Source organism: Canis lupus, chromosome 31, assembly GCF_048164855.1.
Source record: "Canis lupus baileyi chromosome 31, mCanLup2.hap1, whole genome shotgun sequence".
NCBI lineage: Eukaryota > Metazoa > Chordata > Mammalia > Carnivora > Canidae > Canis > Canis lupus.
In genome coordinates, this window is record NC_132868.1 from 38,328,913 (window position 1) to 38,349,957 (window position 21,045).

The window sequence follows — 21,045 nt, forward strand, 5'->3', positions numbered from 1 at the left end:
CAGTGGGGAGCCTGCTTCTCTGTCTCCCTCTGCGGCTCTCTGCATGTCAAATAAATAAAATCTTTAAAAAAAGTAATTATACTTGAATATTAGAAAGGGGTCTAGATACTATTAAATCAAAAAGTTGCTGAGTTTTACACACACACACACTCCCATCCCCTCCCTTTGCCCTAGAGTTTTTCTCAGTCTTAAAACGGAATAAAATTCTGGCGTACTTCAACGTGGATGAATCTTGAAGACATTATGCTAAGTGGAGTAAGCCAAACTCAAAAGCACAAACACTGTATAATTCTATTTACGTGAAGCACCTAAAATAGTCAAAGCCATAAAGAAAGCAACATGGTGGTTACTAGAAGCTGAGGGAAGGGACAATATTTATTGGGTACAAAGTTTCAGCTTGAGATGATGAAAACATTCTGGAGAGGTATAGTGTTGATAGTTGGGCAATAACGTGAATGTACTTAATGCCACTGAATCGTACACTCAAACATGGTTGAAATGGTAAATTTTGTGTGTATTTTAACACAATGTAAGAAACCGAAATGGTATGGGTCTAAAGGTGGACAACTAGATCAATGGGGGGGAAGAGAAAAGAGAGCACAGAAAGAGACCCGTGAAAGCTTGGTCTATGATAGAAACATTAAAATCATCCCCATCTCACATCACGCATAAGTCAGAGTTGAATGATCCCATCAAACTATGAAAGGCCAAACTTTAAACCTTTTAGGAAAAATGTATGTGGCACTATCTGCCTCGTGTCAGTAGAAGAGATTTCTAGGACGTAGTATGAAAACCTGCATTAGTTTTCTAGGGCTGTTGGGCCAAAGTGCCGCAAACTGAGTGGCTTTCAACAACAGAAATGTATTCTCTCAAAGCTCTGGAGCCCAGGAGTTCAAAATCAGAGTGTCAGCAGAGGACGGAGACTCTGGGTCTCAGATCCTTCCTCTGACACTGAGTAGAATCTTTCCTCGTCCCCCCCTAGCTTCTGGTGGTGGACGTCAATCCTCGGTGCTCTTTAGGGGGCAGCAACATCGTTCCAGTCTCTGTCTTTGCTGTCACGTGGAGCTCTGTGTGTCTGTTTCTAACTTTCCTTCTCTTAAGAAGCATATCAGTCTTGGGGCCCCCGGGGGGCTCAGCCAGTTGAGCATCCACTCTTGATTTCGGTTCAGGTCATGATCTCAGGGTCGTGAGGTAGAGAGCCCTGTCACGTTCTGTGCTCAGCACACAGTCTGCTTGTCTCTCTCCTCCTGCTTCTCCCCCCTCCACCTTAAAATAAATAAAATCTTTAAAAAAAAGTAAACGAGTCTTATTGTTATAAAGGCCCACTCTGTTCCACTATGACCTCATCTTAACTAATTATATCTGGGAAAACCCTATTTCCAAATAAGGTCATATTCTGAGGCAATGGGGAGTAGAATTTCAACATAACTTTTTTTGGAAGACACAATTCAATCTATAACAAAAGCATTAACTGTAAAGGAAAAGACTGATATATTTTAACACATTAGATAAAAAGTAAGCAATTAATTCCTTTCTTCTGTAAGATATGTCAACCAAAAATCATAAAAAAGAGATTAGAAGCTCTTTTTCCCATTTTTAATAATCTTGGTACTCCAAAACAAATGCAAATATTAGATAAACAAAAAACTACATATTTCCATATGTCATTTTTATTGGAAAAAGTAACATATTTTAAAATTTTAATACAAAAATATAAAGTAAAAATTAATTTTCTCTTTCATAGATAGGGTTTTTTTTTTTTTTAAAAAAAAGATTTTATTCATGAGAAACACAGAGAGGGGGCAGAGACACAGGCAGAGGGAGAAGCAGGCTCCCTGTGGGGAGCCCGATGCAGGACTCGAACCCAGGACCCCAGGATCACATTGTGAACTGAAGGCAGATGGTCAACTGCTGAACCATGCAGGCATCCCCATTTTGAGGTTTTTATGCTAAGAAACACTGTAGTCTTTTGCTTTGAGTTTTAAGTCTTCGTTTAAAAAGTCGTCTTCAGGGTTCCTCGCTAGCTTAGTCGTAGAGTGTACGGCTCTTGTTCTTGGGGTTGTAAATCTGAACCCTATGTTGGGTGTAGAGATTATTTAAAAATTAAATCTTTATAAAAGATTTTAAAAGTAAAAAAATAAAAAGTCTTCTTCACTTTAAGATTACTTTTGAAGTTCCTCAGTTTTTTGTTTTTTTTTTCTCAATATGAGGGATAAGGCAGCGGATGTTTTAAATTTTTTTCCCATAAGATTAGGTATCCATTCACTCAGTCATTCATTTATTCACAAATATGTTGTGTGTGGGTGTTATGTTAAGGTACTGTCCCAGGTACTGAGGTTACAGATGTGAATGGCACTAAATGTTCCCTGCTATCACGGCGTTTATATTCTGGTGAGAGGAGGCAGGCTTTAAAAAACAATAACAAGTAAGTCAATGTGTTAGTATGTAAGAACTTACCTATTACTGTAAAAAACAGAGTAAGAAGGGCCAGAAGTGCCAGGTGTCTGTAGCATGTTTAAATTTAAATTTGAAAAAGACCTAATTGGTCAGACACATTTAAATGAACAGTTGAGCATCCAGCCCCAAAGTATAAATTATGCTGTATTTAGGATGACAATTAAAAGAGATTAGACAAACGCTCTGATTAATTGTTTTTCTCTAACTGGTCAGATTAAACGATGAGATAAAATGTTTTGTGTCACAATTTTGGAAGATAAAAGCAATTTCTGTTCTTCTGGCGGAGGCAAATAAATGATAACAACCTTAGGCAGATGTATACTAGGCAATGTTATTGGGCAGGGGAGGATGGGTAGGCGGGTTGGGGGGTAGGGGAATCAGATCTTTCTTAGGCTCTTTTCTGCTAATTTATTTGCGTTTGGCATTTCCACTTTCTCATTTCTTCTCCTGCTCCCATGAGACCAAATTCCCCGATTTCTGATTAAGCTGTTCACTGATTTTGTCCAAAAATATTATCAGTGCTTTTGGCCAGCTTGACTTCTGGTAGTGAAAATCACAAACCATTCGGAAATAGTTCCTTGTTCACTGAACATAAATTTAGTTTGTGTGCGTGTGTTTTCTTTTTTTTTTAACAAAATGATATTATTTTGAGTGGAATGTTCTTAATTCCACCAAATCCAGGTGTATGAGGTTACCCCTGTGAGGTCATGCACAATGCAAACTCCCTTTGCACATCGCGTATATCGACAGAGGTCACCTCCCAAGAGCATGACCTTTTAGTGATTCTCCGTTCTCTTTTACCTTCGGGAATGTTGTTCCGTATGGTAACCTGGAAGCGACCAGAGTGATACACTACTTTAGAGATGGATCACTGGGCACCTGGGTGGCTCAGCTGGTTAAGTGTCCGATACTTGATCTCAGCTCAGGTCTTGATCTCAGAGTTGTGAATTCAAGCACAGTGTTGGGCTCCACATTGGCTGTGGAGCCTACATAAAAAAGAGATGGATCATTAATCTTGCTTCTGGGTCTTTACAAGAGTAGATAATAAAGACAGCTGCTTACAGAATCTTCTAGGTTTCTGCTAGCAAACTGATCTCTGGTAGTGCCTGGAAAGGTCTTCGGCAATTTCATTTTCTGAGAATGACTTGGTCATTTTCAGAGATGTTTGAGAAAGGCGTGTTACTCTTTTGGTTGACGTGACTTTGCTTAGATGTCCTTGCTTTGCTGTGAATAAAGAATACAGTTTTTTTTTCTTTGCAGCGTATTTAGCCGATTAAAAAGGCCCCGAAAAAACTGGCTTCTTGGTCCATGTCAATCAATTGCTCGTTAGATACAGAGACAAAAATTCTATCGTTTTCCTTAAGCTCAAATATCCCACCTTGATAGATGGAATAGAGTCCATATTCAGAATCTTTAGACCAACAACTATTTCTAGCACTTTTCATCAGCAGTATAGGGTCCGGATAACTCGTGTGTTTGTAAATATATTGGACCATTTGTTTGTTTCTCTTTCTGTTCTGTCCTGTTGGAATTTCCTCAGGTTCCTGAAATCGAAAGTATGTTTGGGAGTAGATGTAATAAAACCCCCTTTGATGGATAACCAGCTCTCCGTTCCTCAAGTGCAAATTATTCAAGAATGAATGTCCTTTTCTTGTGGAATCCCAGGAGTTTATTTTGTGGCCCAAAGCTTTATCATTCTTGGAGCCTGGATGAAGTTTAGGAAGAAAGAAAGTTAAAAGAAAGAAGTTTGTAGCAAATGCAAAAATTATCTCAGTAGCTGTGGCTAGCCAATTTTTTGGTTGGGATCACAAAGAATTTCAATCTAATATAAAACTTCTTGCTCCTTCAATCTTACAAGGATTCTAAATTTTAGTCTTATGGAAATCTGGAGGAAATCACTGTGACATGTTGGAAGTCCCTTACTTTTCTGTACCTTATCAACCACTTATGCCATGTCTGCCACACTCAGCAATAAACAGTAGCATGGGGGATGATTAACTCGGATGACACTCTTTACTAATGGGTAGAATTTCTATCCCAAACCCCTACCTCTCTTCCTATGCCGGTGAGTTCAAATGAGTAACATATAAAGAAACCAAAAGAAACATCTATTTCCTTAAGCCTAGAGCTCAGAAATTATTGCTATTTCTTTGGGTCTCTTTGGGTTCTTTCTTGGTCTTTCTCAGTAATCCAGAGTCAAAAGCACCATTCAAGCAGAAAGCACCTCTAGTCCTCCATAAGACAGGGTGCAAGGTTTGGCAAGGAAAGCCCAGATTTAAAGATCTTCAGACCCTTGGATCTTTAGCTTCCAAAGACTTTGAAAAAGGGCCCTACGAAAACATATCTCTTTAAACTTTGAGGTCATCTCCATGATTGGTGCAAAATTTAGTTTTTCAACAGCGTAAAGCAACTGTTGTGTGTCCTGATGAATAATACACAGTAACATTATAATGATCTCACTCTCAGGCATAACATGTCAATCATTCATAAACATGAATTCAGGAATACCAGGAAGGCAACTGCCTGGAGAAAAAAAAAGAAAAGAAAAAAAAATCCCACAATCTTTTCATATTTTAACTGATATCTGAAATTTCTTTAACTTGGGATAAAACCTTTCATAGTAATAAAAGCAACTGTTTATGGAGTATTTACAACCACGGGAATTTTGCCTGTGTTAATCTTCAGTATTTTATGACTTAAAGATTGTCTCTACTTTGTATATGAAGAAATTGAAGCTTGATTTGATTAGGTAATTTGCTAAAAACCTATATCTAGGTAAGGAGGAGCTGGTATTCCAACATGGGTATTTGGACTCTTAAACTCTTGCACCGTTACAACACTGTGTGGACACTGGTTCTTTAGTCAAGAAACAAACTTACCATATTTGGTGAAACTATATGAAGCTGACATTTCTGTGAATGAAAAATGCTCAAATATTGGCAGCTTCCCATAGTTTAACCAAATACAAATACGCAAAGAATACCTAGTGACTCATGGTGAAAGTGAATAACTGATTAAAAACCTTCGAAGAGGAAGATGATTTGATGGGAATGAGGAAGAAAAACTACTTTGAAGAAGAAAAAGAAAAGCACAAATAGGGGCATGGAAAACTCAAAGTTCTCCCACCATATAATTTTCCTGAGAGCAGTTGTTGAGCTATTTGTCTTGTAATCTTGCTTCTGAAAAGAGTCAGTCTGAGCCCCGATTACCACTGAACATTTTGTAGATAGCCACATAAACATTCCATGTACGAGTTAAAAGAATAAATTATTTGGAACAAATTTTTCCATTGCCTTCCTGTAAGCCATATATTTATTGTTTCTCTTACTTGGAATTGGAAACATGCTTCTCCGACTGGTTCCAGTTATGTGAGCAGCTACTCTCTGAGAACCTCGGTCGCTTACTACGTAAGGAATATTTAGCTGCTTTTCTAAAAGAAAAATGAGAAAGAATCGTCAGCACTAGCACTTGTCAAATACATTGCTATTGAGAACTGCTGTCGGTGAGACTTGGAAGCCCAGTGTGCTTACAAGTTGATTATATGGGCTTTTGTAACAACAGCCTACATTTTAATATGATGATCCGTCTATGATCCGTCTATTTCAGCTTATGTTTCGAAAGTATTTGAGGTGGGAAGAATGAGCAGTAACTTGGGTTAGAATTTATCAGCATCTCAAAGGTAAGGTCTAACCAGAATACAACAAAATGAAGATTCTGGTCCTTTTCCAAAACAGGCAAATACACAAATAAACAAATAACTGTGGACATGTAATAATTCTGCTGAGTCATTTAAGGTACACAAATAACCAAGTATTGGCAAATTTCCACGTTGAGTTATATATAGAAACAATCAGGGTGATCCTGATTCTCAAGGAGTAGCAGTGTTAACAGTGGTCCATAGATGCTACAAACTGGTATCCAACAGTCGTCCCCCTGCCCCTACCCCCCTAAAAGAAATTTGAATTGGCATACAGGTCATGATAATCAGTAAATAAACATAAAAATCACGAATTCACTAGATCATAATAAATAATACTGATCACATTCTGATTTACTTCAGAGCAGCCTTTAAATATACAAATTCAACAAGGTACCCTTTTAACAAAATTGGTTCAAACTTTCCAAATGTGCTCACACTAGTTAAGATAAATTACATTCTTTCATCAAGCAAGTATTGCCAGGAATGAGGCATTACACTCTGATGTACAGGGGTTGCAAAGATTAATCACTGATTACACTGACTGAGCCCTCAAAGGACTTACAGTCTTCCAGGGAAGATATGAACTAGAAAATGGAAATTTACTTGTGAGGAATATGAATAAAGGGTGATGAGTGTTCAGAAGAGGGAAAGATTCCTATTTATTGGAGAACTGAGGTCAGCGGAGGGTTTGTGCTAACGCTTCCTCCAACAAACCAAAGTGCCCATCGATCTATGCCAGGCACTCTTTCAGGAGCAAGGAGAAAGAATGAGAAACAAAGGAATGCAAGTAAATATTTGAGGGTTCAAGGATAATGATCTGAACAGGATGAGGATGAGCAGACTTCGGGAAGCAAGGCATAGAAGACGGGCATTCTCAGAGATCTGGGAGAGAGGGCAGAGGTAGGATGCACAAAGCCTTCCCGGGACACAGGCATGAGAGGAGTTCAGGTTCAGGCTTGAACTCGGAGCCAAACTATAGAGGATCTGAATGTTAAGCTAAGAGATTTAGATTTTACAGGACTTGGGAAGACTCTGAAAGATTTTGGTAGAGGAACTAAAGAGAGAACGTGCTGTGCTTTAGGCTGTCCTATCTCAAAATGAGGTTTGATGAGTAGAAGGTAAGAGGGCTGGACACTAGCAAGTTACCAGACTATAACTGATCAGGACTGCGAACAGGGGGCCTTAACCTAGGATGTAGTAGAGGGAACTGAAAGGAGGTGGCAAAATTTCACAGGAAGGGAATGAACGGGAAGTGAGCATCTCTTCCATCTATCTGGTAGCCGTTGCTGCTTATTCAGGGTGCGTGGGCATTTGTAGAGTCTTTAAGACCAAATGTTCCATGGGGATGCATGACTCTCCGAGTGCTCAGCTTGCAAGGTTCATGCGTCCATTCACCTTTAGCTCCCACTGTTAAAGAATCCTGGGTGGCTCAGCAGTTGAGCGCCTGCCTTTGGCTCGGGGCGTGATCCTGGATTCCCAGGTTCGAGTCCCACATCAGGCTTCTTGCACGCAGCCTGCTTCTCTGTCTGCCTGTGTCTCTGCCTCTCTCTCTCTCTCTCTCATGAATAAATAAAAATAAAATTTAAAAAAAAAAAGAATCCATCATGACTTGCCCGCCCTTAGACCTTAACACCTTGTTTTTTTTTTTTTTTTTTTTTTTGTGGAACACCTTGTTTTAAAATATTCAACAACTGAAATCAATTATAAATATTTTATATTTGAGGTCATCGCGAGGACACAGGAAAGGCTAAATATAAAAGCAAATGCTAATGAGAATATACAAATAAATAAATATAAATAAATAAATAGTTTTTTTTTTGTTTTTTTTTTAGGTAGGAGATTTCTTTCTGGCTATTGCAAACACTTTGTGGAAAAGAAACACATGAATATGTCTATTTGGGTGTCGTGAATACATCTTGGTATACTGATTAGTAAGTGATTTCTACATCTTACTGTGATGAACAGAAAAGAGTACTTTTCTCACAACACTGAAAATTGTACACGCATCTACTGTGGACCATGGATCTGTTGTGCTTCATCCGAAGAGGGGGGGTGTTCACTGCTCTGACTACCACTTTTGCTTTTGGGGAAACAATGAGGAAAAAATGCTGAGACCCCGGGAACAGGTCTTATCCTTCATGTTTAATAAAGCCTATTTAATAAAGAAAAAAATGGGAGTTGGTGAGTAATGAGGAAGCTTGTCGTATTGAAAAAGGATAGTTGAAAAGTAGAAAGGCATCGTTGGGACACTTAGATTAAAGAGCTGTTTCTTCTCTGCCAGGCTGCTGTGCCCTAGGATATCAGTCTCTGGTATATGTATTCAGGCCTCTACGGCCATCAATATGGGAAAATGGGGCTACAGTGAGCCAAATGCGAATAAGTAGCAAATTTTATTCAATAGTTTTATTTACTTATGTCTTCATTTAAAAATATGTGTTAAGAACCTTCTGTGTGGAGAGAGATGGTGGTGGCACAGTGTTGTGACTGCACTAGCTGCCACTAAATTGGGCACTTCAGTACAGTTAATCATGATGTTTTCGAAGGCAGAGCAGTGGGAGGGTCCTGAGTTCACATCCTCCCGTGGACACGCCAGGGCTACAACTACACACAGAGCGATTCTCTCTGAGAAGGACCTGAAGACTAGCAGCACAGCTCTTCCACAGCTAAAGATATAACGAAAAAGCCACATGGAGGAGAGTTGAAAGGGGCAGAGACAAGGTCTGGTCAGGACCCACACGCAAGGTGAGGTGATCTGAAGTGGAGGGGGGATACGTGGGCGTGGAATTCCCCCCAGGGAGCAAGGGGTTCGAGTCCCACATGGGCCACTGCCCCCTGCCCGAGGACCTGCAGGGGCAACACAAGCTCTCACAATGTCAAGCTTTGAAAAATCAATGGGGTTCACCCCCAGGAGAGCCACAGCGCTATTGGTAACCCAGACTCTGCTTTTAAAGGGCTTTTGCGCAGACTCATTCACTCCAAGACCTGACACAAAGGCAGCGGTTTCAAAAGTGTCTGGGCCATTATGTGGAGGAGATTTATTGACTAATTTTAGGGCATGTGATAGAGGGGCAGGGATCTAGAGGAACTTTCTTTGGAAACAGAGGGGCTGGCAGCCTTTTTTCTTGCCCTCCTTCAGTCTAGCTGCCTGATGCACGGGCTGGTACCAGTTCTGACTCTCCAGCACCTTGTTAGCACCACTGGCCTCACCTTAGCGTTGCCCTGTGGCCCTGCCCCACCCAATCTGCCCATCCTGGTACAAGCTTCTCTAAGGCAGCTCAGCTGGGATCAGTGTCACCCCAAAACTGCTCCTGCCCTGCCATGCCCCAGGGTGGTCCTGTGGGCTGTGGGTGCTGAGACCAGCACCCCTCCAAAGTGGCTCCTGACCCAGAGCAGGCTGTCCCACCCAGCAGGGCACCCACAGCAGCCGTAGCTGGGACTTAGCCAGCCAGACCCAGGGCAAGCCATGCCCACCGGCAGTTGTGGCCTGCTCACAATAGGAAGGCACATGCACCCCACATAGTACCTGAAGTACCTAGTTCTGGTGGCCAAAGGGGATTGCACTTCTGGGCCCCACAGGACACCTTCTACCTAACGCCATGCCTTCATGAAACGATGCTCAGCATCACTCATCGTCAGGGGCAGACAGGCAAGTCAAAACCACGATGAGATATCCCCTCACACCTGTCAGAAAGGCTAATAACAAAGAAAACAAGCAACGACGAGTGCTGGTGAGGATGTGGAGAAAAGGGAACCCTCCCGCACCGCTGGTAGGAATGTAAACCGATGCAGCCACGATGGAACGTGGTATGGAAATTCCTCAAAAAATTAAAAATAGAAAAACTATACAATCCAGGAATTCCACTTCTGGATATTTAACCCAAGGAAATGAGAGTGAAATCACTATCTTGAAAAGATCTATGCACCCCCACCCCCCATGTTCTTGCAGTGTTATTTACAACAGTCCGGGCAAGGAAGCAACCCAAGGGTCCATCAAGAGATGAATGCATAAAGAAGCTGTGGTACATATACCCAGTGGAGTATTAGCCATAAAAGACAATGAAGTCTAGACATTTGAGACAACATGGATGGAGCTGGAGGGTATTATGCCAAGGGAAAGAAGTCAGAAGACAAAGACAAATATTGTAAGATTTCACTTACGTGTGGAACTTGAAAATGAACAAAACAAGACAAACAGCTTCATAAATACAGAGAATAAATTGGTGGTTGCCAGAAGGGTTGGGGAGACGGGGGAGATAGGTGAAGGGGACTAAGAGGTACAAACTTCCAGTCTTAAATAAGTTACAGTGACATAAAATACAGTATAGGGAAGACGGCCAATAAGATTGTAATGAGTCTGTATGGTGCCAGGTAGTGACTGTAGGTAACTGTAGTGAGCATTTTGTAATGTACGTACGCGCCAAATCACTATGGTGTACACCTAAAACTAAGATGACACTGTGCGTCATGTGTACTTCAACGAAAAAATAAAATGAGAGTGACGCCTCAAAAAACAGTTTCTTGTATGTTACATGAATTTCATCCCAACCAAAATACACACACGTGCACACACACACACACACACAAGTTGGTACACCTAAGGGCCAGGGGGATAAAAGAATCTACTAGGTGTGGAGCGTCAAGTGAGGCGCTATTATAGACGGACGAGAGAAATAGACGTGTTCTGTCTCTGCGGATCTTTAACCTAGTAGGGAAGCAGATAGCACACAGATTTTAAAAAAAAATTTTAAAACTAGAAGGAAATGAACAAGATAAGTGTGACAGAAATAGCAGGGGGTGGGTGAACTTACTCAGAAAGGTAGTTTTTGGGAAGTTTTCACCAAAGAGGTAAAATGAGGTGATAGGATGAGAAACGAGAAGGCGCCAGCCGGGGCTGTAGGCCTCAAAGGGGAAATGGGCCAGAAGCAGGCTTCGGAGCACGAACAGGAAGGTGGTCATGGCTGAGGGACCACAAGCTGAGAACTGAGGGCGGGTACGGGGTTGTTGGAAAAGATGACCAAGTGAGGGCTCTTGCGTGAAGACAGGCATGGAGCCCAGAGGTTGTCAGAAGCCTAGAGGACGGGTTGCGTTGGGGCCCCCAGCCACGTTCCAGAAAGGATGTAGATGACTTATGTATAGAGTAAAAAATAAATAACCAAAGACATTGATGTGAAAGGAAAATCCACCGTGGGAAATCAAGATTCGGATGAAATCAAGCCTTGACCACCGGTGGGGCCCCAGATTTGGCTCTGAGCCGACTACCTGCCCGAGGAAATAGGAAAACAGAATCAAGTGTCTTGAGACAGGGAGTCGCAGTGTGAGGGGGACGCGTAGATGGGGGCAGAGAGGAAGGGGCTGGAGAGCCGTTCACCTTGTCAGGAGGTTGGAAGTAGAGAATTAAAATAGCAACAAAAAAGAATACTACCTGGAGCTGTAGGAATGGTTTCCTCATAGGTTTTCAAAATCATCTGCAAACAGTATTGAATAAAGCTTGTTAATTTTCCTAAAAATGTAAACTCACTACAGAAGGTCTACGGCCCCTCTTGCTGATGTCTGGGAGGAAACTTCCAGCTAAGATAGGAACCTCAAGGGCAGCCCCTGGTTTAGGGCCGACTTCAGCCCAGGGCCTGATCCTGGGGTCCTGGGTTCGAGTTCTGCATCGGGCTCCCCACAGGGAGCCTGCTTCTCCCTCTGCCTGTGTCTCTGCCTCTCTCTCTCTCTCTCTCTCTCTCTGTGTGTCTCTAATAAATAAATAAAATCTTTAAAAAAATAAAAAGAAAAGAAAAGAGATGTGAACCTCGGGTTTGGCGTGGGATGGGGGCAGCTGGGGTGAGTGTGGAGCAGAGGCAGCTGCGGAAAGTTCTGCTTGTGGATGGGGATGGCATCTTCGAGAGGCCACAGCTGGAGCCACACAGGAGGAAGGTGCCAGCTGGCAAGCTAGGTGAGGCCTTTACGCAACCACCAGTGTCGCCTTCTTCGTGCTCACTGGTGGGGAAGACCAGTAAGGAAGAGTGAACCCTTCGCCTTCCTGTTAGATGAGCTACTGCTGAGCCAGGCCATGGCTTCTAAGTCCCCTGCACTGGCTTCCGTCCCTGGGCCTTTGTCCGTCCCGCCTTCCTTTCCCACCCCTGTTGTTGACTTTGAAATGGCCAGAAACTCCCCTCCCCAGTGCCCTGCCCCCCGGATCAGAAGCCAGCTGCTTTCCCCTCGTCGGTCTCACGTCCTGACCTGGTAAGGGAGGGTCTTTTTGTTTTTGAGGATTTTATTTATTTATTCCTGAGAGACACACAGAGAGAGGCAGAGACCCAGGCAGAGGGATAAGCAGGCTCCCTGTGGGGAGCCCGATGCGGGACTCGATCCTGGCACCCCAGGTGCCCCCTGGGTGCCCCAAGGGAGGGTCTGGTTCTAGCACAACGGATGCTGGACTCTGGGGAGGGCAGGGGACAGGTGGCCTCAGCATTGTCGCTCTGTCTCTCACTCTGGGACACGAGGAAGAAGGAAGGAGGAGGAGGAGGAGGAGGAGCAGGACAGAGGCCAGGCCGATTTCTACAGTGTGGGGAGCAGAATAAAGGAGTGAGGGCGGCCTGGGCGGACGGGCCAGTTCCAACTCTGTCAACCACTAGCTCTGGGAGACTCCACTCCATGTACTTAATGGATGTGAACTTTAATTTCTTCATCTATTTTTTTTTTAAAGAGGAAGGTGGGGCGCCTGGGTGGCCCAGCCGGTTGCACATCTGACTCTTGAGTTCAGCTCAGGTCATAATCTCAGGGTCATGGGGTCCAGCTGGGAGTCGGACTCCACGCTCAGCGGGGAGCCTGCTGGAGATTTTCTCTGTCCCTCTGCCCCCTCAGAGTGCTCTCTCTCGCTCTCAAATCAATCAATCCATCTTTTTTCTTTTTTTTAAAGAGGAAGATAATAATGATTCTTCCCTCAGAGCTGTGATGAGGGCTACATGAGATGCCATCTGTAATGGGCATTTACTGGAAAGAGCCTGTTCCATTTGTGGTGCTGGAACACAATGGGAAACCTTCCCCTCCACGCTCCCACCCCCCCATCTGCATCCCCACCCCTATCTGCACCCCCCTATCTGCATCCTCTCCCAGCTTATCGGCAGGATGTGAGAATGGGAGGGAGGGAGAGAAGAGCAGGGGAGAGTCGTGTGAAATCTATCCCCACTACCTCTCTAGCCCCCCACTCCCAGCCCCGGCGTCTAGCCACCCTCTCAGGCTCCAGATTTCTGCCCTGGTTCTGAGTTTCCCTCCCCTGCCACCCATGGCTTTGTCCCCACCAGCCCTGTCTTTAAAACACGCCTCTTCCCCACCCTGGGAATGTCCCCAGTATTTTTTTTTTTTTTAAACAATGAGGTCATGTCACAGTTTTCAGGATATTTTCATACCCACATCCTTATCTGACCTTTCTGGAGGCGGAAGATAAAACTATGAGGGAAAAATCATGTAATTTGGTGAAATACACTGTGAGCTAACATTGTGTTTCTGCGAGGGATCCTGTTCAAGCAACTTCCATAAACAGGTATTTCATAATCGGCCACTAACTGACCATAAACTGAGATGTCATCACCTTCAGTTCCTCAGAGTATTTCTCTCTTCCCTCTCCCTTTCCTCTTTCTTCATGTGCATACAAAAATAAATATATGTTTAATTCCAGAGATCAATAAGGTCGGAAGAACATAAAACACCATTATTGGCCTTCTTCTGTCTTCTGAACGCCAATGCCAACAACATCGACAAAATCTCAACACGTGTTTTATTGTCGTGTGGCCTTGAACTCATTGCCCTGTCTGTGCCTGAATTTCCACAGTGGGAGACAAAAAGGTTAGACTAGAGGGGGAGGCCCTCTGGAGTGGAGGAGTGAGCTCTAGACCGGGAGTCAGCCGGGACCCACTGCGTGGTGCTGTTCCACTCTCTCCTAGTTCTATGAATTTGGGGGAAAATCACTTAAACACTCTGGGCCTCAGTGTCCTCCTTGGCCCAATGAGGCATCTACACTTGATGATCTTAACTGCGACCTTCCACGCCGCCTGGTGAAGTGACCAGTAGTCCACCTACCTTTCTAACAAACTGGCGGAGTTGCCACTTCACTTGCCAGCAGGGGTTGTTCATACTCTCTTCATCACTGGGGTCCCAGGGGATATCATCTTCCTTTAAGAAACAAGCGATGCCACTTTGGGAGTACTTGTCCTGCATCTGGGTTAAGATGGAATATAACAACACAATATTACGCAACAGGGCTTTTTAGTTTTTTTTTAGTTTTGTTCATTTATAGGTTAAAGCAACAGGAGCTGATGACAGCTTCAAAGAAGCCTTGGCACCTTGGATAAACTCAGGGCTTGAAATAAAAGTAAGCAGTGTCCTTTGGTGAATAAAAGTAAGCAGTTGGATTTGGTGGGAAGGATACAGGTGCAGGCCACACATCCTGGGTCACAATGCCCCTCCCTGCCTCTGTGTGTCCCTCAAGAAATTGCTTCTTCTCTTGTGTTTCTATTTGGCATTTGATTTTTGAGCTGGTTCATCGTGGTGATCTTTGAGCTTCTTCCCAGCTCAAAGATGATTGAGATCCCATTCTAAAGTTGGGAAACCACCTAGGTACAAAGCGGGCAAAAGAGGGGCCCCCGGGTGGCTCAGTCTGTTAGGCGTCCGACTCTTGATTTCGGCTCAGGTCATGATCTGAGGGCCGTGAGATTGAGCCCTGGGTTAGGAGCTCAGTGTGAAGCCTACTTCAGATCCTCTCTCTCCCTCTCCCTCTGCCCTTTCCTGCTCACACTCACACCTGCACACGTGCTCTCTCTCTTTAAAAAAAAATAAAAAAGACAATAGAGTCCATTTAAATTCCAGGATCCTAAATAAAAAATTTAAGAGATTGTTTGGGGCCTTTGGGGTGCAGATAAAGTTGTGTTTCTTGACATGAGCTTTGGCTATTGAGTAAATTCTAGTCATTGCTGTGATTTCTACTCCTCAAAACATATTGCCACTGGAAATCCTAACTTTTTAAAAATTAAATGTCCACACTAGGTAGGGATTTACTTGCAGAGACTTGAAATACCATTTGAAGGCAAACATTTATAATGGCCAGGTAATTGTCAACAAAGTCCTAGCTTGTTATTAAACACACAAACATACACAGATGTACACACACACACACACACACACACACACACACACAGAGGCATGTACACGTATGTCCCAAGCCATCCAGCACACTCCAGGCTGATATCCAGTTAATATTACAAAGAGAAACAGGAAGCCCATGCAAGGTCAGACATTTGGTTGACCATTTGGTTGGGTTTTTTTTTTTTTTTCCTGTTTTTGTTTTTAACAATGGGGACCAAGGAGATGTTGTTTCCCTGTACAAATGTAAATTGTCTTTCCCTGGGGAAATAAATGGGAAGATGGCCATTTTTATCTGTTTGAACTTTGGGGACTCCAAAGCTGGAAGGAAAGATCAAACTTAATGATGTTCCTTCCTATAAAAAGACAATCTCTTTCCAAATCAAAATAACTTGTTTATGAGGGGTCCCAGCCAGGGTCACATTGTTCTGTGACCAGCCATGGATGTACCCCCTAGACATTGCATCAAGGTCCTTCAAGTGCAAAAGTACAAACCTGAATCGCTGAATTCCTTCCACATACTCCAGCATAAACATTCATTTACTCTTAAATAAATGTTTACTTTCTTTCTTCCTGTTTTAAATCACAAGAGTAAAACATTCAACCTAGTAGATGTACTAGAGGTGACAGCTGGGGCCACCTGAATAGAGATGTGACCAGCAGTGGAGTTAGACAACATTGCTGCCTAGAGACACTGATGGTCTACAGGCAACCTGCAAAATACAGAAATACAGAAAAGTAAAGAACACGTTTCTAAATGAAAAATAAACCCAAAAGCCACTAAAATCACCCTAATCCTACTTCTTCATTAACCTCTGGATGCTCTCTCTTCTTTGTAGGGTTGTATGTGGGCCATTTGGGGTATGATTGTTTTCAGACTATATGAAAATATCATGTTCCTTAAGTCTGCACAAAACATCATACAGAAAGAGCATAGATATTTTTCTGGCATTCACTGTAGAAAATTCTAAAATATAGAAAAATAAAAAGGAAAAAAGACATCCTGGATCATACCATCCAGAGACCACAATTCTCAACATTTCGGTGTTTCACCTTCCAGATATTTTATGTATAAATACTGATTTCTGAACAAGAGAAACCCAGAGGGAGGGCTCCCACCATCCTCCCTATATCCCCACACGTTTCTCTCATTTTCACATTTGGTGGCTTCTTCTGCAGACATTGGCCAGTGCTGGTGACTAGCTGCATGAGTGAGGGGGTACGTGGTCCAGAGTGATTCATGATGATTACCGTGATGTGTGTCTCTCTCTCCCCTTCTTTTCCGCATCCTTTCCACGTCAGAGCATGACTTTTCTGAAGCACACTCAGGCCAGAGCTATTCTCTCGTTAACATCTGGGTGTTGGAGGCAGAGGGACGTGCTTGCTATTTCATTCGCGTGCCACCAGACAGCTTCTGCACGGGCGTCTGCTCTTCCTAACGGTGAATCTCCACCGTGAGGGCTGTCGGTGCCGCTGTGCCCCCGGCGCTGGTCCAGGCCCGGGCCAGCCAGTCCCGGGCGTCTACTTGCATCTCCAACAAATGCGGGAGCTAAAAAGCATTGTTAGGCCTGCAGGGTGGAGTCCTTTGCCAGCTGGCTCGGAGGCTTCAAGGTGGCAGCACTGGCCCGCTCTGCTGCCCTGACATTGGTCTCTGACAATCATTTTCTGCAAGCCACAAATAGCATAAAGAACCGTTTATGGAGATCGGCGGATGAGGGTCCCCTTCTCCTTTGCCCGTCCCATCTATGATGCCACAGCGACAGGCAGTCCCCTTGGCATAAAATGTTCTCAAGAGACGTAAATGTTAGAGGCTAAGCACGGATTTCTCGTGCGGGCCTGCTGGTCTACAGGCGCATCTGTGAAGGTCCCATCAGGGGTAACTCAGCCCTCCTTCAGCCACACTCCCTATAGTCCTTGCTCAGTCTATCTTCTGGAAAGTTTCATCAGCCAAAGTGGGATCTGGAATCTGCTTTAGGAAATTAACACTTTTGTGAAATGTGCTTTTCCTAATTCTCCACAGACAGCCAAAGAGACTCAGATTCCTATTTCCTTGCGAGCGTTCCCGATGAAGAGGGCCACAACTTCCAAGGACGTCCCAATACTAATTACAACGGCCGCAGTTAGTTGAGCACCTACTTAATGCCAGGGCTCAAAAATTGGGCTTTCCCCTTTATCCTGTTTCATAATCTTGGGCAAATCACCTAACTCCCTGAGCCTCATTTACCTGCAAAATGGGATAATTCCGTTTACAAGATTGTAATGAGGATCAAATCAAGCAGTATTTTTGCCAAGCTTTGGAACACGGTATTTGCTCCGTATCCATCAGTTTGCCTCCCCTTGCAGCACTCTCAACGAGTTCTCCCACATGTCTATACGTACATGCATACACACGTGGCTACACGGTCAAGAAAAATGTAGGCACGTGGGGAGCTGGTAAGCTTGATTGGCAATTTCCATTTTGATAGTCAAATTCAAGGACACACTTGATCATAGACACAGAGAAGTGCAGGAGCCTGCTCAGTCAGGAACTAGTTAACTCAGTCCTAAAATTAGGCCAACGTGTAATGTCAGCAAATTGAGGGGAATGACTTGCGTAATCGAGACAGACTCGTTTTGTTTATGCTGCAAAGTTCGCCAGGGTTAGGGAAGGCCAGCTCCAAACTCAACAAAGACAGCAGTAGTCCAGCCTCTCAGGTAGGCTTAGAGCTAGAGGCATGTTTGTAGCTGTGCCGCCGTCTCATGCTCTTCTGAACATGCTCTGGAGCGAAGCTGGCTTTACTTGTCTATCAGCTGGCAGCCCATCGTTTTTAGGATTATTTGCAAGTCAAACAAGGGTCTACTTCCTCCAAATCCAGAGGGAAGATTTGCAACGATTTGAGAGGACCAAAGTTCTACTCTGCAGGGTATACAGAGTGCATTTCCTTTCCAGATACTCATTCTCTGGCATTTGGATAATTGGTATTTCTCTGAGCCCCTCTACCTGCATTTCCTAGGCAGCTGGCAGATGCAGCGTTGCCTTATCATAACGTGGCAGGATGTGGTGTGCATCACGGGGTACAAATCTGTTAACTCTGTGGTCACCCTGTTACGAAGGGGGAGTGTGACTCAAGGTGCCCAACTGCCTGAGCTCAGACCAGCTCAGCTCTACTTCAGTCTGTGTCTCTCCTGAACAAATACATAAAATCTTAAAAAAGAAAAAAAAGTCCTGTCTGAGCTTTTGTCATTCTGTCTGGGGGTCTCTAGTCTCCTCACCTATAAAATGGGTGGGTGGGGGGGGCATCCAAAGTTCCTTCCAGCTCCCAGTTCTCTACTAGGTGATACACAATTAGTCAAAATATACCTTAGAAGCCAAAAGCTGGCTTGGTTCATTTTCAGCAATTTTGCATTCACAGTTCCAAAAGTCGTATGCAGATGAGAAATATATGAACTAGCACAGCACTGAGTTGTGGTTTTCTTCCCCCTGTCAAATGTACCTGGATTCGTAGCCCCCTCCTGCCCTGGACGTAGAAAGAACAATCACTTTATTTTTAATGATTTTATCATGAACATAACATGCTGAGTGCACACGGTAACAGGCTGCATGACAGACTTTAGGCATGACGTGTCTTCGGCCAAGGAAGAGACGATACCGGTCCTCTGCGGCCTCGCTGCTGTCGACACGCACATGCGACACGGCCGAGACCAGAACCTGCTTCAAAGCTCTGACCTGCCCCCTCCCCCAGGTCTTGGAGGAGAGAGAGAAACCTGACGACATTCCAGGACTTGGTTCAAGGGCTAACGTGAAAAAATGCAGCTCTTGTGGAAGGGAAAACCAGGGAGAGCCAAGCCCTCGGGGTCGGGCTCCTGCCTCTGTGGGCAGCTGGTGCCGGGGGGTCTGTAACCCACCTCGGTTCTCCCGTTGGTGCCGGGGGGTCTGTAACCCACCTCGGTTCTCCCGTCCTTCCCACCCCGCCGTCCGCAGGCTCCTGGGGAAGCCCGGGCGGGAGCAGTCAGGGTCCCCAGGCAGAGGCGGGCCGCGGTTTCCTACCGGGGGTGTCACAGAGGGGGCCTGGGGGCAGCGTAGCCGGGGCGGGCGGCACTGACCTGCTTCAGCTCCCTGGTGAAGTACATGTAGGTGACGGCCACGCAGAGGGACTGGAGCAGCACAGTGAAGATGAGGATCAGCACGCACGTCAGCCCGAGGCTGGGGCCCCCCGGGGCCTGCATCTCGCTGCCCCCCGCCGGTCCGTGTCTGCGCCGCAGCCAGGCAGCAGGTTGTTGCTGTGGGCCAGGCACCGCCAGGGGTGGAGCCCTTCTTGGATTTCATCTATTTAAAAAAAGGAATGAAAACGAAAGTGAAAACCACAGGCTGGGCGGAGAGAAACTCCGGAGCTCTCCACCCTGCAGTCTGGGGGGCCCAGGGGCCCAGCCTGCATCTGGGAGGGCTGGCCTGGGGCTCCCCGCCCCGCTCTCCTGGGAGGTGCCGCGGGCCACCCCAGTGTCACCTCCCAGCCCTGGTCAGACCACATGTCTGACCACAGGCCCAGGGCGCTCTGGTCCAGAGAGGCAGGTGGCACCGGGGAAGAGCTTCCTCTGTCGTCCCTCCAGGTCCCTCCCTGGCCCCCAGCCCGAGTGGCTGGTGTCTTTGGAGGGGGGCTGCGTGGGGTAGGGCTCAGCAAACCTCCTCAGAGGCTCCCACTGCCTGGGGGTAGGGGTGGCTCTGCTGCTTCCCGGTGGGTCACCCGGCCTCGTCCTCAAGCCTGAGCATCCGGGGGCCGGGAGGACGCGAAGTGGTGCTGGTGGATGCGATGCAGCAGGTGGATGACGCCTGGCTTCCCGGGGCTCGGCGGCTGGAGGCCGGAACCCCTGGCCACGGCCCGGACGGCAGGGCTCACGAGCTCAGAGCAGGGCTGCTCACCCCCTTCTCAATGAAGTCCTGCTGGGCCCTAAGTGAGGTCTATTGACAAGTGAGATGGGAGTTCCGAGAACTGTCACCCAGAGGGACCGAGGAGGCGAGCTGAGTGGTTTAGACGAGGCTGCAGTCGTGGCCAAGGATGAGTGAGTGAAGAAATGGGCAGCGCCCTCCCCTGGTCCCCGGCACCGCACCCCCAATTATGTCCACAACCGGCGCTTCCAGCCTTACCTGGCCTGTTGTTCCCATATATCCAAGTCCATCCATCTCAAAGCTACGGCGAGGAGTTTGGGTGACGTGTGCAAGGTGCAACCACCGCCACGATCGAGGTATAGCTCAGGTCACTTGGCTTTGAAAACTCATCCCCCTTTGCCCTGAGTTCGGTGTCGAGACACTCCCTTGAGTTCTGTGGCCGTCGCCAATACTGACCCTCTGGGTGGCTTCTCAGAAGGTTCGGTGCCTCTCCGGGGGCTTCTGCTCCTGCGAAATAAGACCAGTTGGGACAGGTTCGTTCCTGGGGGCTCTTCCTGGACGTTCAGAAAACAGGCAGGTGGCACGTGGGCAGGAATCACAGCGCTGCCCCCCAGTTCCCGAGTGGACCCCGAGGTAGCAGACACCAGGGGGTACAACCTGCAGTCGCAGGGCGCTCTGGCGGCTCGGGGGTTGAGCGTCTGCCTTCGGCTCGGGTTGTGACCCCGGGGTCGTGGGATCCAGTCCCGCATCAGGCTCCTGCACGGAGCCTGCTTCTCCCTCTGCCTGTGTCTCTGCCTCTCTCTCTCTCTCTGTGTCTTTTGTGAATAAATAAATAAAAATCTTTAAAAAAAACAAACAAACAAACCTGTAGTTGCTTCATACAGACCCAGTTTGCATTTGC

At 45.6% G+C, this 21,045-nt stretch overlaps 1 protein-coding gene across 3 annotated transcripts; it reads right to left on the minus strand.

The window, feature by feature from the left end:
• Nucleotides 1–1,654: 1,654 nt before the first annotated feature.
• On the minus strand, nt 1,655–20,112 carry TNFSF10 (TNF superfamily member 10). 3 transcript variants are annotated; one of them, XM_072808087.1, is made up of 6 exons: nt 19,941–20,112; nt 19,364–19,586; nt 14,222–14,359; nt 11,580–11,622; nt 5,786–5,887; nt 1,655–4,162 (listed from the first exon to the last, which is right to left on the minus strand). In XM_072808087.1, the coding sequence occupies exons 2-6, from the start codon at nt 19,484–19,486 to the stop codon at nt 3,723–3,725; spliced, it is 846 nt and encodes a 281-aa protein (XP_072664188.1). In that variant the 5' UTR covers nt 19,487–19,586; nt 19,941–20,112; the 3' UTR covers nt 1,655–3,722. The 3 variants fall into 3 exon arrangements, with proteins under 3 accessions (XP_072664188.1, XP_072664187.1, XP_072664189.1); XM_072808086.1 differs by lacking the exon at nt 19,941–20,112 and having other exon boundaries at nt 19,364–19,757; XM_072808088.1 differs by lacking the exons at nt 19,364–19,586; nt 19,941–20,112 and adding an exon at nt 15,776–15,914.
• Nucleotides 20,113–21,045: the final 933 nt, after the last annotated feature.